Raw genomic sequence first — 15239 nt, 5'->3', positions numbered from 1 at the left:
TCGCAGCATCAGACAGATGGATGACACGGAGCACAGCATAACTACGGAAGTACGGAGCACAGTACACTCCCGAGTAAAGTAAAGTAAAAATAATGCAGTAATATGTTTTACTGGATTGCTATCCCATAATTACTTTACACAAGGAAAACACTACTCTGTGCGCAATTTGTTGCTTTGGACGTGTAAGGTACAGTTTCCATCCGCCGCATTACTGATTGATGATGATTTGTGTTGTGCCAACTCCGGAAACGACAAAAACAGCAAAAATACAAACTGATCAAACCAAAGCCACAACCGCAAAAAAACAAAAACAAAATGAAACCAACTCCGATCCCTGCGCTGTTCATCCCATCCCATCCCATCCCATCCCATCCTGGCATCCTGTCATCACGGTCTCCCGCCCTTCTTCTTCTTTCTCCTGGCCGGGTCGTCGATGGAAAGCGACTTCCGTGGCTTGTACTACTTGGCCTCGGCAAGGCTGACAGTGTTGGCGCCAAGGTCGTAGATAGAGTAGTATCTGCGCAGGAAGGAGTCTCCCAGAATAGCGAGAGGTCCGACCGGCTCGGGCATGTCCATGGGGAAGAAGGACGAGATGCAGCTGCTGCCAGCCTCGAGGACGTAGTCGTAGGGGCCGAGAGTGAAGTTGTAGCCAGCAAGGTTGAACGTGACATCCTTCATCGAGTCACGCTTGGCGCAGTCGACAGTGTACTGACCAGTGTAGCCCTTCTTGGCACCGATCTGAGCGTTCAGCATCTCAGCGAGCTGGCTGGGCAGCGCGATGAGGGAGGTGCCGGTATCGAGGATGATACCGGTGTTCTCGAGATCAGCAGTGTCGTCACCATAGGAGATGGCGTCAAAGTCCACCTCCCAGTAGGCCTTACGTCTGAGGGGAATCGTGATAAGCTTGCCCTTGTACGCGTCCTTGTCGACACCGCCAAATGTAACCTCGGACTCGCCCTCGGTATCTGCAAGCTTGAAAGCAAACACGGGCTCATCAATGAGCTTCTGCTCAATCATCTTGTAGAAGGGGGGCACAATCCCGTTCACCGAGATTCTGTCAAAACCGAGACCCATGATACCATCGAAACGGCCAAAGGCGAAGGCCAGACCAGGCTCGCTGGTGGCCTCGGCGAAATCCTGCTCCTTAATCTTGATGTCGCCAATAGTCATGGTGTCTTGCGACACGTAACCACTGAGCGACCCAGAGCCGTACCGAATCTCAAACGAAGACCCGTTGGCCTTGAAGGTCGAAGACGCAGAGGAGTCATACTTGGAGTGCAGGTAGCAGGCGATAGACCCGCAATCCACCGACGGCACCCAAAGATTAGAACTTCCCGTGTCCAGGACCACCTTAAAAGACTGGGGAGGAGTACCAATAGTAATCTCGGAGAAGTCTGTCGCAGCACGGGTTAGTATGGCGCCATTTGCATCTTATCGCAGAGCGTCATTTGATGGAATGCACATACACTGAGCGTTCATAAAGTTCGAGATGGGAACGGGGTGGATGCCCTTAGGGTCGGCGAGCGAGCCCTGGAAGACAGCATTGGCATGGCTCTGCTGAGGCCGGATGCCCATGTACTTCTGGCCGAGGTGCTTCATCTGAGTCTCGAGAGGGACCGCCTCCTGCACACGATAAGCATTAGCAAACAACTGTCGCAGACATTCCAAAATGGATAAAAACATACCAGCTGCTCAGCAAGAGGGACCTTCTTGAGCTTGAGCTTGTGGGTGCCACCGGCCTGAGCGGCTCCGAGCAGCACAGCTGCGGTAAGAAGAGCGCCCTTCATGTTGGGCAGTCCGATAAGCGGGTTGCGGGAAAAGAGAGACGGTGGTGATAAGAGAGCGTCGGGTCGGTCAGGTGTGGAGGTAGGTTTGTGGGCGATGGTGTTGATGGAAAATGGATGCAGTCAAAAGACTGATGTTAAATGGAAGGGGGGAGGGAGGAGAAAGAGAGTTGGAGCAAGTCAGTTGGAGATGGATGGGGAGAGGTTAACGGTGACGAAGGTTGCTGGGTCTGGGGTGGCCCTGGGGCCTGGGGGTGCTGCTTGGCTGGCCACGCAGCCTTGGCTTGTTGTGGCAGGCGGCAGACAGAGAGGCAGGGTGGCGCTGCTGACGACGGACGGGCCGGTGAGAAATACAGAGTAACCGTATCGGGTATCGTGATACCTCCGCTTGCGTGTGGTCTCCCCTGCCTCATGACGTCTTGGCGCGGGGAAGCAGCGGCCAGGCACAAGATGTATCGTAATTACAGTGGTATTGTACGGCAACCATGGCAACGATTGGGCGGATTGATCACGCAGGTCGTTTGGGAACCTTGGCTGACCGTTTCATCCAACTGTGACTCTCGCTTCCGGGGATTCCATTACCATACAGCCAGCAATAGCCAGCCCATCTGTGCAGAACTGTCCACCCAGTCCGCCTGTCCGACCTGTCCGCCTCATCTAATAGTCGATCCCGTGACCTGTCGAACAGGCTCCCGAGCGCACATCATTCTTTGAAGCCATCAGCCGGTGTGTCGTTGAATGGATTGTTGAATTGATGGATGGCATTCGCCATGGTGAGCCGCGGCAAGAACCTTGATGGCACCCTGGTCTGATTGGCGCTCAATCCACTGAGAGGTCAGCTCGAAGAGTCTGAAAAGCAGGCTTTCCGGTGTAGAGTTTGCGAGTTTGAGGCTTTATGAACAATGAAAATAAAAGATGGGAGTATAAAAATTATCGATAAGCCGCGACGCCCTCTTAAAAGAGAGACTTCACTCCCCCCCTATATCAGATTACAAGCGGGTTATGGCAAGATGACGCGTTATCCATTCCCAGGTTCACCGGTGTAAGTCAGAGACAGCCAATGACTCCCAACTGTTCGGATCGAGATATCGGCACGCAACTCCACCTTGATCCGATTTTCCGGTCCCGATCCCGGGCCAGACTCACGACAGACATTCCAGTGTAGCGACGTCGGGACGGTCGGTCTGTCGGTGCATGCGGTGTGGTGCGTAGATCTCTCTGAAGTGGGTGACCGCATAGTGCGATACCACATCGAATTGGCGTCTGTAGTAGTGTCCAGAATACATACCTAGCTACAGTTCCATCGTAAAAGTCTTATAGAGAGATGGCCAAGACTCCCAAGATAACCTCCACCTTCAAACATCAGGAACAGAGGACCGAGATCGCTGTGGAAAAGTGGCCGAATATGACCGATTCGGTCATGGTAGACTTCGATAGATGCATGATGAGCTTGGCATGACACTGGCTGGGTGTTGCAGGTCCGTGAGGTCCCAACCGAAGCCCCTCCAAACGCCCCTGTTGCCCCTCCTTTCCGCAGCAAAGCTCCGCAACTGATGCTCAGTCACGAAGTGGGGGTTCCCAAATTTTTCTTTCCTCCCTCCGATCCCCCCTCCAGACGGCCCCCCGCCAAAGAAAGACAAAGACCCTGTGAATCCTCGTCTCACTCTCAAACTTTTTTCTCTTCTTTTTTCCTCATCACCAAACTCAATTCCTACCATCATCCCCCAAGTTATCCGACTTACACACAAGACACAATGGCCTCCAGCACATACGCCCTCTCCGAGGAGCACAAGCAGGTTCGTAAACAGACTCTATTCCCATGATGAAGACCTCACATACTGACTCACCGCCTCTAGCTCCTCGAGAAGTCCCTCGTGGACTCTGACCCCGAGGTCGCTGAGATCATGGTACGCCTCCGTTGGAATTGAATAGCCTCGATACATGGCCGGAACAGCAGCATTGACCCTTCCTACAGAAGCACGAGATCCAGCGTCAGCGCGAGTCCATCATCCTCATCGCCTCCGAGAACGTCACCTCCCGCGCCGTTTTCGATGCCCTCGGCTCCCCCATGTCCAACAAGTACTCTGAGGGTCTCCCCGGCGCTCGTTACTATGGCGGCAACCAGCACATCGACGAGATCGAGCTTCTCTGCCAGAAGCGTGCCCTTGAGGCCTTCCACCTCGACCCCGCGAAGTGGGGTGTCAACGTTCAGTGCTTGAGCGGCAGCCCTGCCAACCTCCAGGTCTACCAGGCCATCATGCCTCCTCACGGCAGACTCATGGGTCTCGACCTCCCCCACGGTGGCCATCTGAGCCACGGTTACCAGACCCCCCAGCGCAAGTAAGCATTTCCCAGCTTTCCCCGGATCTTCATTACCCCACAGAGAGCTAACATGGGCCTCCCTAGGATCTCTGCTGTCTCCACCTACTTCGAGACCATGCCCTACCGTGTCAACCTTGACACTGGCATCATTGACTACGACCAGCTCGAGAAGAACGCTCAGCTCTTCCGCCCCAAGATCCTCGTCGCCGGTACTTCGGCCTACTGCCGCCTCATCGACTACGAGCGCATGCGCAAGATTGCCGACTCGGTTGGTGCCTACCTCGTTGTCGATATTGCCCACATCTCTGGTCTCGTTGCCTCCGGCGTCATCCCCACTCCTTTCGAGTATGCCGATGTCGTCACCACCACCACTCACAAGTCCCTCCGTGGTCCCCGTGGTGCCATGATCTTCTTCCGCAAGGGCGTCCGCTCCGTTGATGCCAAGACTGGCAAGGAAACCCTCTACGACCTCGAGGACAAGATCAACTTCTCCGTCTTCCCCGGGCACCAGGGCGGCCCCCACAACCACACCATCACCGCTCTTGCCGTTGCCCTCAAGCAGGCCGCCTCCCCCGAGTTCAAGGCTTACCAGGAGAAGGTTGTTGCCAACGCCAAGACCCTCGAGAGAGTCTTCAAGGAACAGGGCCACAAGCTCGTCTCTGACGGTACCGACTCCCACATGGTCCTCCTCGACCTCCGCCCCTTCGCTCTTGACGGTGCCCGTGTCGAGGCTCTCCTCGAGCAGATCAACATCACTTGCAACAAGAACGCCGTCCCCGGCGACAAGAGCGCTCTTACCCCTGGTGGTCTCCGTATTGGTACACCCGCTATGACCTCTCGTGGCTTCGGCGAGGCCGACTTCGAGCGCGTCGCCAAGTATATCGACGAGAGCATCAAGCTCTGCAAGGAGGTCCAGTCTGCTCTCCCCAAGGAGGCCAACAAGCTCAAGGATTTCAAGGCCAAGGTTGCCTCTGGCGAGGTTCCCCGCATCAACGAGCTCAAGAAGGAGATCGCTGAGTGGTCCTCCACCTTCCCCCTCCCCGTTGAGGGCTGGAGAGTCGACGCTGGCCTTTAAACGGGTCAGTGTTTTGTTTCAAAAATTATGTGGAAGGGGAATGATATCCGGCGTATAATTTGCCACCTGTTCAACAAAAGGTAGAGGGCGGGGTTTTTTTCTATTTTATGGGTCATGGTTTTTGTTTTGTGTCATAGCATCTAAAAAGTAATGGTGCTTGGGATCACGGAGATATACCTCAACGAATCGGGAAATCTGGGTTGCATGGAAAAAGAGATCAAATGGGAAAGGAAAAAAAGAATTAACAGAGAAAGAAGTCACTTTCTTTTCATGATCACTTGCAAAGAGCATATCTTGGCGGCGTTTTTGCAATGTTGTATGGGAGAGGTGATCTCTTTTTGTTACTGGTCATCAACTTGCCAGGTATTGGGTAACAAGGGGGGTAGGGAAGGAGTATGGGGTGATGATTTTATGTGTCTGAACATGGTGAGTTGGTACGGTATGTGTATGTATGTCGTGCTGGATCAAAGGAGAGGCTGTTCTGGCTGGTTGCTTTTCATCCGCTTCAACGCGGTTGGTTATACCCGGAGGTGAGGAGGGTTACATGCGGATGTGGTCGTTGGGTAGCAGTTGAGAGACGAAATTGAAATACGTCCAAGTATACATGTGTTATGTGACGGTTTCTTGGGTGAAATGTAAGGTTGTGTCGACATGATCAATTTGCAGGGGAAAGCTGGGAGAAGTTGTTTGCAGGATAAAGAGCCATCCTACTTGTTGACTTGCTAAGTCGCAAGCCAGGAAGGGAAAAGTAAAACCATGAGGACAGTCCCATGGACAATGTCAAGGATGTCAAAAAAGGAACATTTTTAACAGGACAGAACCCCTCTCCCTTCATCTTCCAACGCAAGATATTCATCACTCTTTCTTTCATTTGTCACTATCTCAGGCAGACAGCAGCCGATTGAAAATTCCGTAGATATTTCTTCTACACTATTGTTTCTTGATGTGTGAGATAGGTCCCATACCCAAACCACCTATATACCCAAGTAGCCAACCAATATCATGAACCATTACCTACAGTAAACAGCCTGTACATCTATCTATCTGCAATGACTTACAGACACCCAGTTCCATCACACCCCATCCCCCTCCAACGTACAACACAGCATCAACAGAACCCAACAACGCCCCAAAACATTAGCAGCAGTGTATAAAGCGTGTATATGTACGTCTCTCTTTCGCTTCGCTAAATAAAAGCCTTGTGCTATACTATGCCACGCAACATGCTATGACTTTACTCCCCCTATCTTCCCCCCAATTTCACCTCTATCCCCGCCTTGATACATCAACCCCTTCCTTCCCCTCTCTTCCAAAAAAAAAAGAGAAAATACTACTATAAGAATAACAACAAATGTCGGTCCCGGTCTGAAAAAAAAAGAAAATTACCAAAGAAAGAAAGAGAAGTAAGATACGTTGAAAAAAAAAAAAAAAACCAAAGAAAGATGAAAATGAAGTTTATGACCATAGTCAGTCAACCGCAAAAAAAAAAAAACCAACCCCTTTTCCATCTCATCAGTTATACATCCCCTTACCCTTCCCCTCCCAAACACTATCATACAAACACCCCTCACCCTTACCCTCACCCTCACCTAACATCCATACTATCCGGACTCATCATCCCCATCCCACCACCACTCCCCCCCGCTTGTTGCGTCCCACCACCATCCTCCTTCTCAGTCCCGCTCTCCCCGCCCCCAGCCGCCACCGTCGGCAGCGTTATGCTCCCAACACCACCACCACCACCACCACCAACCACAACCTTCCTACTCTTATTCGGACTCCCCCCTCCCAACCCACCAACCAAACTCCCCGCATTCTGCCCCGCAGTAACCATTCCCAACCCGCTACTCTCCATCTTCTTCTTCTTCTTCGCCAGCGCAATCTGCTCCTTCGGCGGCCGCTTCTGCGGACTAACAATCTTGCCCGTCGCCCCCAACCTCGGCCTCGGCCTCCGCTGCTTCACAGGCAAGTCCTCGTCCTCCACAAGCGGCGCGTCCCCGTTAGCATGCAGCTTCGCCAAGAAGAAGTTCTTGACCAGCCCGATCTGCTCCTGGATCGAGTCCCTAGTAACCGGCTCCGACGGCGGCAGCGGCTCAAACATGTCCACCGTCCCCACCCCCGCCCCTGCCGTCTGGGTCTGCAGCTGAAACTGGTTCCTCACCCGGGATTGGAGCAGGTGCAGCGGGACAGACAGCATGTCCAGCCCGAGCTCCTTGTCCAGACCGAGAGACTTGAACCCGAAAAAGTCCTCCCCGAGGTCCTCGGCAAAGTCCCCTCCCACAAACTGCTCCGAGCCGTCGTTGAAGGCCCCCGAGCCGTCGGCTCCCGCGTCGTTGAGGGCCGGCCGGAGGAGGTCGGCGAGGTGGGCTTTCATCCTTTCGTGGAGGGTTGACAATTTGCTGCCTAGCTTGCCGACGTCGTCACGGGCGTAGGCTTCGAGCTGCTCAATGTCGTAGCCGTTTTCGTCGAGGGTGTGGAGGATGACTTCTTCGGGGGTGTACCGGCGTTGAAACTTTGTGCCCCTTTCCGCAAAGACACCCGTGGCGGGCTTGAGTTCTGCTTCGCGATAGACGTTGAAGGTTCGGACGAGCTTTTGGAAGTAGTCTCCTGCAATGTCGGTGATGGTGTCGAGGGCAGAAGGTTGGAGCTCCTCGAAGCCGGCGTGGTAGAAGATCTTGGCTACGGAGCGCTGCATGGCTGCGCGGCAGACTTCTCCCGCCATGACCGGGCCCTCGCCGGCGAGGAAGTGGGGCTCGATATCCTGCTCGATGAAGGGTTCGGGATTGTACTTTTGGAATTGGTTTTGGTACATCTATTACTGTTAGCAAGCTATCAAAACCCAAAAAGAAAAAAAAAAGAAGAAAAAAGAAAGCAAAACGAAAAAAAAAAACATACCTGTGTCTGGATCTGCATCTGCTTGATGACGCTGATCTTGGAACACAGCTTCCTCGTCTCCTGCATCTGCCGAATGTTCGCATCAAACTTGTTCGTCAGCTTGCTCACGGGCGAGATGAAGTGCCCCTGAGGAACCAGCTGCAGCATGTCCTCAAACTGGTTGATAACCTGCCCTTCACCATCCTCCACCCACTGGAGCTTCGGATCAATGTCCGGGATGATCGTCTGAGGCTCATAGTACGCAGGTATGTTCTTCACCACATCATCTTCCATCCCCTCCGCCAACGTCTCTGACGCCTTGATCCCATCCTTCGACCCAGCCGCCGAAGCATCAGCCTGATTCGACCCCGGCAAAAGCCCATGCGCTTCCGCCTCCCTCTGCGACTTGAGAAACCGCCTCATCCCAGCCTTGGTCCTCAACAACGCCGGCTCGTCCACATTCAAATGCCCATCCGCAAACAACCGATATCGCTCCTTCGCTATCAACGCCCGGTCCTTCTTCGTGACCTGCTTCCACATCTTGTAATCATCATCCTCAAACGCCTGCTCCGCCGCCTCGCCCAGCGCTTGATTCAGATGAATCCCGTTCAGCGACGGCCCGTCAATATCCATCGCATCAGCATTACTGACACCGGAATGATGCCCGTTCAAGCCGCTGGGCGTGATGGATCCAGCCACCGGCGGCGTCCCAAAGCCGTTGCTGCCGTCAATCTCGGACCCCTCCCTATGCCTCGCTAAAAGTCCATTCAACTGCAGCACCGGCTTCGTCTCCAGGTTTGGGGTATCTTCTTTTTGGTCCGACTGCGCCTTCCGGGACTTGCTCGCCCCCTTTGTTGCTTTGCGACCCCGCGAGGACATGATCGGCTCGTCGTCGCTGTCCTCGTCATCTCCCCCGTTTTGCTTCCTTCTTTCCTCGGCTTCCACCTCCGCCCTTGGCCTGATGACAACATCCGGAATCAGGGGTATTAACTTCTCGGCCTCCTTGCGCATCGAGTTGGCAAGGCGCCGGAAAGGGTGGGCCATGTCCTGGTTGTACCGGAGGCAGTTGTCCCAGATCAGGTTCAGGTCCGTGACGAACTCGGTCTTGGACTTGTACTGAAGCTGTTTGAGCTTCTTCGTCATGGTCCCCATGTCCATCGGTTGTCTGATTATGTTGTAGTAATCTGGCGCATCCCTCTTGTTGACGCGGTTCAGAAACGGCGTCGAAAACTCGGTGTGCGCCTTGAGCTCGCTGAGCACCTTGTCCAGTGCCTCGTAGAGCTCCTCCTGTCCTACATTCTCCTCACTCGCCCATTTGCTCCGGTTCTTGCGGACTTCGTTCATGAGCGAGCGCAGCTCGGCATCCGAGGCCCGAACCTGGTCTCTTTTGAGGTCTATCCTGGCGATGAGGTGCTTTAACGTCAGGCTCGAGGCGCCCAGGTTGGCATTGCTGAGCGAGCCGTGGCCGCCCTGGCTCCCCGGCTGACTTGTGCTGTTGTGACCCGTCTTGTCCATCTCGGCCTGCAGCTGTTTTTCTGATTCTTCCAGCTGCTGGTGCTCGAGCATGGCGGTCCGGTCGTTTTCTAGGGTGTAGAATAGCGTGTGAAAGCTGCGCTTGGCAGCCTCCTCCGTCGCGGTGCGCGCATCCTCCAACTCCTTGCGCGCATCCTCTGACGACTTGACTTTTTGTTGCGATCCATCCTCTCTGCTCTGTTTCCCAGGGGATGGCACCGAATGCACTGGGGAGCTCCCCGATTTCGATGGGGAGAGCAAAGTCTTGGCAGCAGCGGCGCTAGAGTGTTTAGAAGCAATGCGATTGGCGCCGTCTTGGGATTCCTCGTCATCCTCGTCGTCGTCGCCATCGTCGTCGTCGTCGTCGCCGTAATCGTCCTCGTCGATGACGCGCTTGGCCCGCTTGCGGGGCGGTTCTTGGATCGGCGCGTGGTCGGTCGCGGCGGGGATCAAAGGCGCGGGTGGGGTCGGGGGACGCGTGAAGGACGCGAGAGCAGCCTGGTCGTAGCCCCCGTCGTCACCAAACAGCCTCTCCAGACGGCGGTTAGCGACTTGAAACTTTTGGGCGAAGAGGGCGCGGCGATGCTCGTCGTCGAGGTCGGACGCCTCAGGCATCAGTGAGGGCGGGTGGTGGCCGCCGCTGGGGGTATTGGTCCGCGGCAGGCCGTCGTCGGCAGCACCACCGTGATAACCGTGGCCTCGTTCGCCGTTGACCTGGCTTGCCGATGGCGGCGGCCAGGCATTCTGGCCATTTGCGATGGACATTGTCCGGTCCGGGGATGCTGGGGGGAGTGCGGTGGCTCGGTCGCCATGCGCCGGATATGCGCTCGTGTTCTGCCGACACCAGGGCAATTCAGGACGTCTTGGTCACATGGGAAGAAGCGTGGGCATCCAGAGAGATGGTCTGCACAGTCTCGGCCCGGTCGGCGATGAGGTGGTTGCGTATTGATGGATTCAGTCGTGGGTGATTTCGGGGCGAGTTGGACGTGAGGTCAAGTTTAGGACAAGGCTTCTGCCGTTTTTGGGAACAAGGGGGGCGCCGCGATTTTGCTGGCTGCAAGCTGCAGTGCTTTTGCCAAAAGGGACTTGGAAGGAGGAGAGGTGATGCTGTCGCGCACTCGACTTTTGATGTCTTGAGGACTCAAAACTACAGAATATGGCTCAATCCACCTGCCAGAGCCTGCTACAGTCGTTTCGCATTGTGCAATCCCCAATTTCTTGCTTCAGTCAAGCTCCTACACCCCAGGGCCATGTACCCGCCCGCGAGTTTCTGCTGCCCTGTCTTGCCCACCCTGGCTGGGGAAAAGTGAAAGTCACGTGAACCGCTGCTCGGTGCGCCCAACTCCTTGCAGAAACCAGGCCTAGGAGAGCAGTCCGTCGAGTGTGGCAAGGGACAGGTTACTCTGAGATGTCATTTGTATTCATCCAGACGTGATTTCTGTTTTTTGTGTATTCCTGGTCTAACCAAGTCCAGTGCCAGTCCAGCGCTCGACCTGCAGTGAGGCTCTGTCTCTCTGGAATTACAGCACTCTCCCAAGCGGGCAGGGATTCCAGTTCCCAGCGGCAGGCCTGCCACCCCCACCTTTTCCTCCCCCAGAGTTCGGCCCCGTTTTGTCCCGTTACGGCGCCACGTTCAGCCCCTCTCCCCCTAGCCCACTGAAGCTCCAGGCGGGTGCTGCAGGAAGCCGAAACCTGGAACCCAGCAAGCTCACCCATGGGCAGCAGCCAGCCTCAGAAGGTAACAACAGCAGGCAGCTCAAATCTGACATGACCTAAACCAACGACAGACTCACAGCAAGAAAAAAAAGAAAAAAACAATGACGACGACGGAAATCACTCCTACTACAGAAAACAGTCAGCCTTCATCTTGGTGATTCATCTCGCGCGCGCCCAACGTCATATCTGTCACAGACAGACCGACAACCTTAGCAAAACAACCCCACGTTCAACCCCCCCCCGAGAAATAGCCAAGCAAACCACACACAACAACAACAACAACAACAACAACAACAATGAGAATACGGCTCCCCTTCGCAGGTAACCATTCCCCATTCCCCATTCCCCATTCCCCATTCCCCATTCCCCTTCTCCCCACCTAACCTTATATATATACACCATCCACTAACATCCCGCCCCTCCCCCCTCCCCCATCAACCAGGCGTCTTCACCCTCCTCCTCCTCCTCTCAGCCTACGCCGGCCTCTCCACCCTCCAACTCTCCCCCTCCCTCCCCCTCAACGACAAAGCCCTCCACTTCCTCACCTTCTTCCTGTTAACCCTCGCCTTCTACTGGGTAATCGACACCACCCGCCGCCGCACCCTCAACCTAACCCTCGCCATCTGCACCGTCGGCGGCGGCATCGGTTCGGAAATTCTGCAAGGCCTTCTCCCCAACGGTCGGGAGTTTGATCCATATGATGTCGTCGCCAATTTAGTCGGTTCGTTGGGGGCGGTGGGGTTGTGTTCGTGGTATCATAAGCGGATGCTGGAAAGAAAACGGCAGAGGAGATATGGTGGCGAGGGTGGTGCTGGGGAGGAGCTGGAGAGGTTGCATGATGGAGAGGAGGAGGATTTGGAGTTGGGGGAGGGGTTGGGGTTGGGCAGGAGTTTTGATGGGCAGCAGGAGCAGGGTGTGACGACTGCTGCTGCTGCTGCTGCTGCGACGGAAGAAAGGGGAAAGAGTTTGGAGGAGGTGGTGGATGATTGGGATGAGAATGAGGTGGACAACTGGGATGATGAGGAGGAGGAAGAGGAGGAGAGTGAGGAGGATATCGGGGGGGCTGCTTCAGGGGCTGGCAGGGTGGGGGTTGTGAACGGGAAGAAGAGAGCAGATTAGGAACCTGGGTGACGACTTGCTGGTTGATGTTCAGGTCTTTGCCAGAAGAAAACAAGATATCACAGAAGCTGCATGGATATTGGAAACCAACAACGATGATTATTGTTTGGGGAAAATGGGGTGGCGTAATTTATTTACTGGTTCATGGTGGTTGTGTTTGTGGGTTTATCGCTCGTTATGCTAGATATGAGGGTGGGTTTGGATGGAAATTGTATGATCTACCTTCGGAATAAGCGAGGGGGGGACGTCTGATGTTGCTCTCAAGTCAACAGCTGGTGAAGTATGGGTTCAAATTAGCATCTCGTATCAAGCATGCTTTGCAGGTTACCAGAACTAAAAATGAGCAACGTTCTGGCTATGAGGTTACATCCCTTGTCTACATCGACTACTGCATACTTCTGAGAATCTCTTTCTCGATCTATCCAACCATCAAAGCCCCCTCAAAACCCAAAACCCTCCTTGTGAAACCAAACCACCCTCCCCCTCCTCACCCAAACACCCACATACTCCCTCAACTCCCTCGCCATCTCCTCCGGCCCGCACACCACAACCGCCACCTTCTCCTCCTGCCCATGCCTGAACATCTCATCCACCACCCTCCTCAAATCCGGCCTCTGCCGATTATGTAAACTGGTAAACCTCCCCCCCGTCCCACCACCACCGCTCCCGCCGCTGTTACTCCCGCTCCTCCGTCTAAACATCCTGCTCATCTCCGTCCCCTCCGCTCCACTCCCCTCCCCCCCATCCTGCTGTTGCTGATCCCAAACCCCACCCCTCGTCCTCCCCTCCGTCACCCCCGTGACATATATCTGCACATTCTCATCATCCATCAACCCCTCCCTCAGCAGCGCCCACGTCGCATCCCCCGCAGTCCTCACGCTCCAAACCATCTTCACCTTCGCGTTCGGGTTCTCCGCCACGACAGACTTGTACACCGGCACAGTGAACGTAGCCCCTACACCGCCCGCCACGAGCAGCACCCTGTCAAACTGGCCGAAATTCGGAAAGTGCGTCACCGATCCGTACGGCCCCTCGATGTTAAGCGGGATCTTCCCCTCGTTTCTCGCGTCGGGAATCGACAAACTGTTGGCGGATCGAGAAGGAGGTTGCTGCTGCTGCTGCTGCTGCTGCTTAGCCAAAACAGCATAATGTCCCAGCGCAGCCGTCATCGGACCCCCATTGTGCCTCGCAATCATCGTCACCTCGCTCTCCTGCTCCCCCACGCTCGCGACAGTAAAAGGGTTGAACAGAAACTCAAACAGCAGGTGCGATATGCTCGTCGGGTCTTGGAAAGTCGCTCTTGCTGCTGCGGGGATGGAGAGGTAGATGTGGCTCCCCGGGCTGCCCCTGAACCGATTGATCTTGACGTGAGGGATCGCAGCGCTGAGTTTGACGAGGTTCGTGCCCGGGATGGACTCAAACTTTGCGTGGCCAGTCACCGTGTCCATTTTTCTCGAGATCAGATCGACAAAAAAGACGAGCAGGGCCTGGATCATGTATGACCTTGCCGGGGCGGCGTGGAAGAGGACGAGGAAGGGGATGGAGATGGCGAGGAGGAGGTGGGTGATGAAGAAGAGGCGGTAGGAGAAGCGGCGGACGGGGCGGAGGGCGGTGGTGAGCATGAGGTTGAGGGAAAAGAAGGCGACGACGCCGGCGAGGACGAGGGGGACGCCGAGGCGGTAGAGGCGGTTGTTTTGGATGTAGAAGTTCAGGTAGAGGGCCGCGTGGATGAACAAGAGGGTGGTGGTTACCCGGGCCGAGACGCGGTGCCAGCGGTTGACTTGTTCGTGGGAGGATTTGAGGAGGTAGGAGAAGGGGTTGAGGGACTTAAGGGAGAGGAGGTATTGGAGGGGGTACTGGGAGACGGCGACGATGCCGAAGCGTTTGGTTAGATGGAGGTAGTCTGTCATGACTGTTAGCATCTCACTTTACATGGATGTAGAGACACAACTCGCCCTCTCCCGTATCCTTGATTGAGAGCACCGCCAGCCAAAGAAACCACACGACCCCAACAATCCATTCTATCAACCGTTAGCTTTCACCCTTGTACCTACACCTCCTGAAAACAAAAAACAAAAAAAAAAAAAAAAAAACTCACGATCCCTCTGCCCGTAAACATGCCCCGCCGCAACCACATCCTCCCCCAACCACCACCGCAACCGCCTCTTCCTCATGCTCCAAGACCTCACCCCCTCCTCCCTCCTCTTCTTCATCACCGGCGAGCTCGGCACAGCAGCATACTCCCCATTGGCACTCCCATCCACCCTCTCCTTCACAACCCACTTCGTCAGCCTATACAGCAAGATCAACACCACCGGCAGCAAATCCGAAAGCTGAGCCGCAAGGCCGTAGTTGTCCAGCGCCCGGCGCCGTGCCTGCTTTTCGGCTTCGGTCAGGCCTTCGATGAAGCGGTAGGTGAACAGTCCCATTTTGTCCAAGTTTTCTCAGTGGTTATTTGCCATTCCCCGAGGCTTCCGTCAAGGCAGATCCGGTGGTGTATGTATGTATGTAAACAGCGAGTGAGGCTGGACCTCGGAAAGTTGAAACAACAACACGAGTAATGACCGAAGGAAGGTTCAGCTTCAGCCAGCTGCTCTCCTCAACAAAAACATGGAACCGCGGCCAGACAAACACAAAAAGCTATTACCATTCCTGGACACTCCACGCAAGCCACGTTTTGACACCAGGCCCGCCGAGCGAGTGGGGTGGGGCGTTCGTCGGGATATTTTGGAGATCGTGGGAAAATGTGGGGGCAGCAGAGCAAAGCTGTCAAATTGTTTCAACAGGGGTCATACCACGTTGGGGGTTAGGGTTGTGTGCTTCACTCCCCCCGTCAG

The 15239-nt window shown here is 55.0% G+C and overlaps 5 protein-coding genes across 5 annotated transcripts; 2 read left to right on the top strand and 3 right to left on the bottom strand.

Moving 5' to 3' along the window:
* Window positions 1-42: 42 nt before the first annotated feature.
* Window positions 43-3125, bottom strand: APR1 (aspartic proteinase precursor). The gene is made up of 3 exons (XM_062948156.1): window positions 1686-3125; window positions 1467-1623; window positions 43-1394 (listed from the first exon to the last, which is right to left on the bottom strand). The coding sequence occupies exons 1-3, from the start codon at window positions 1785-1787 to the stop codon at window positions 460-462; spliced, it is 1194 nt and encodes a 397-aa protein (XP_062799563.1). The 5' UTR covers window positions 1788-3125; the 3' UTR covers window positions 43-459.
* A 206-nt stretch (window positions 3126-3331) lies between these two features.
* Window positions 3332-5875, top strand: SHM2 (Serine hydroxymethyltransferase, cytosolic). Its single transcript, XM_062948155.1, has 4 exons — window positions 3332-3580; window positions 3641-3691; window positions 3760-4124; window positions 4191-5875. The coding sequence occupies exons 1-4, from the start codon at window positions 3338-3340 to the stop codon at window positions 5179-5181; spliced, it is 1650 nt and encodes a 549-aa protein (XP_062799562.1). The 5' UTR covers window positions 3332-3337; the 3' UTR covers window positions 5182-5875.
* Window positions 5876-6766: 891 nt separating this feature from the next.
* On the bottom strand, window positions 6767-10772 carry SPT7 (Transcriptional activator spt7; the record flags this gene model as incomplete). The annotated part of the gene is made up of 2 exons (XM_062948154.1): window positions 8077-10772; window positions 6767-7993 (listed from the first exon to the last, which is right to left on the bottom strand). Exons 1-2 carry the CDS (start codon window positions 10330-10332, stop codon window positions 6767-6769), a joined length of 3483 nt encoding a protein of 1160 aa, XP_062799561.1. The 5' UTR covers window positions 10333-10772.
* Window positions 10773-11579: 807 nt separating this feature from the next.
* On the top strand, window positions 11580-12402 carry QC764_508970 (uncharacterized protein; the record flags this gene model as incomplete). The annotated part of the gene is made up of 2 exons (XM_062948153.1): window positions 11580-11604; window positions 11726-12402. The coding sequence occupies 2 exons, from the start codon at window positions 11580-11582 to the stop codon at window positions 12400-12402; spliced, it is 702 nt and encodes a 233-aa protein (XP_062799560.1).
* A 440-nt stretch (window positions 12403-12842) lies between these two features.
* On the bottom strand, window positions 12843-14831 carry QC764_508960 (uncharacterized protein; the record flags this gene model as incomplete). The annotated part of the gene is made up of 3 exons (XM_062948152.1): window positions 12843-14305; window positions 14358-14423; window positions 14501-14831. 3 exons carry the CDS (start codon window positions 14829-14831, stop codon window positions 12843-12845), a joined length of 1860 nt encoding a protein of 619 aa, XP_062799559.1.
* Between the last annotated feature and the right edge of the window lie 408 nt (window positions 14832-15239).

This window comes from Podospora pseudoanserina, chromosome 5, assembly GCF_035222485.1.
Source record: "Podospora pseudoanserina strain CBS 124.78 chromosome 5, whole genome shotgun sequence".
Taxonomy (NCBI): Eukaryota; Fungi; Ascomycota; class Sordariomycetes; order Sordariales; family Podosporaceae; genus Podospora; species Podospora pseudoanserina.
This window is presented reverse-complemented; position numbering and strand designations above follow the sequence as displayed.

Bases quoted from the DNA above. Each gene is read 5' to 3' on its own strand.
- APR1 (XM_062948156.1), bottom strand. From the start codon at position 1,787: ATGAAGGGCGCTCTTCTTACCGCAGCTGTGCTGCTCGGAGCCGCTCAG. The intron at 1,624-1,685 runs GTATGTTTTTAT...TATCGTGTGCAG, and splicing joins TCCCTCTTGCTGAGCAGCTG to GAGGCGGTCCCTCTCGAGAC. The intron at 1,395-1,466 runs GTATGTGCATTC...GTGCTGCGACAG, and splicing joins GAACTTTATGAACGCTCAGT to ACTTCTCCGAGATTACTATT.
- SHM2 (XM_062948155.1), top strand. From the start codon at position 3,338: ATGCTCAGTCACGAAGTGGGGGTTCCCAAATTTTTCTTTCCTCCCTCC. The intron at 3,581-3,640 runs GTTCGTAAACAG...CACCGCCTCTAG, and splicing joins TCTCCGAGGAGCACAAGCAG to CTCCTCGAGAAGTCCCTCGT. The intron at 3,692-3,759 runs GTACGCCTCCGT...CCCTTCCTACAG, and splicing joins CCGAGGTCGCTGAGATCATG to AAGCACGAGATCCAGCGTCA.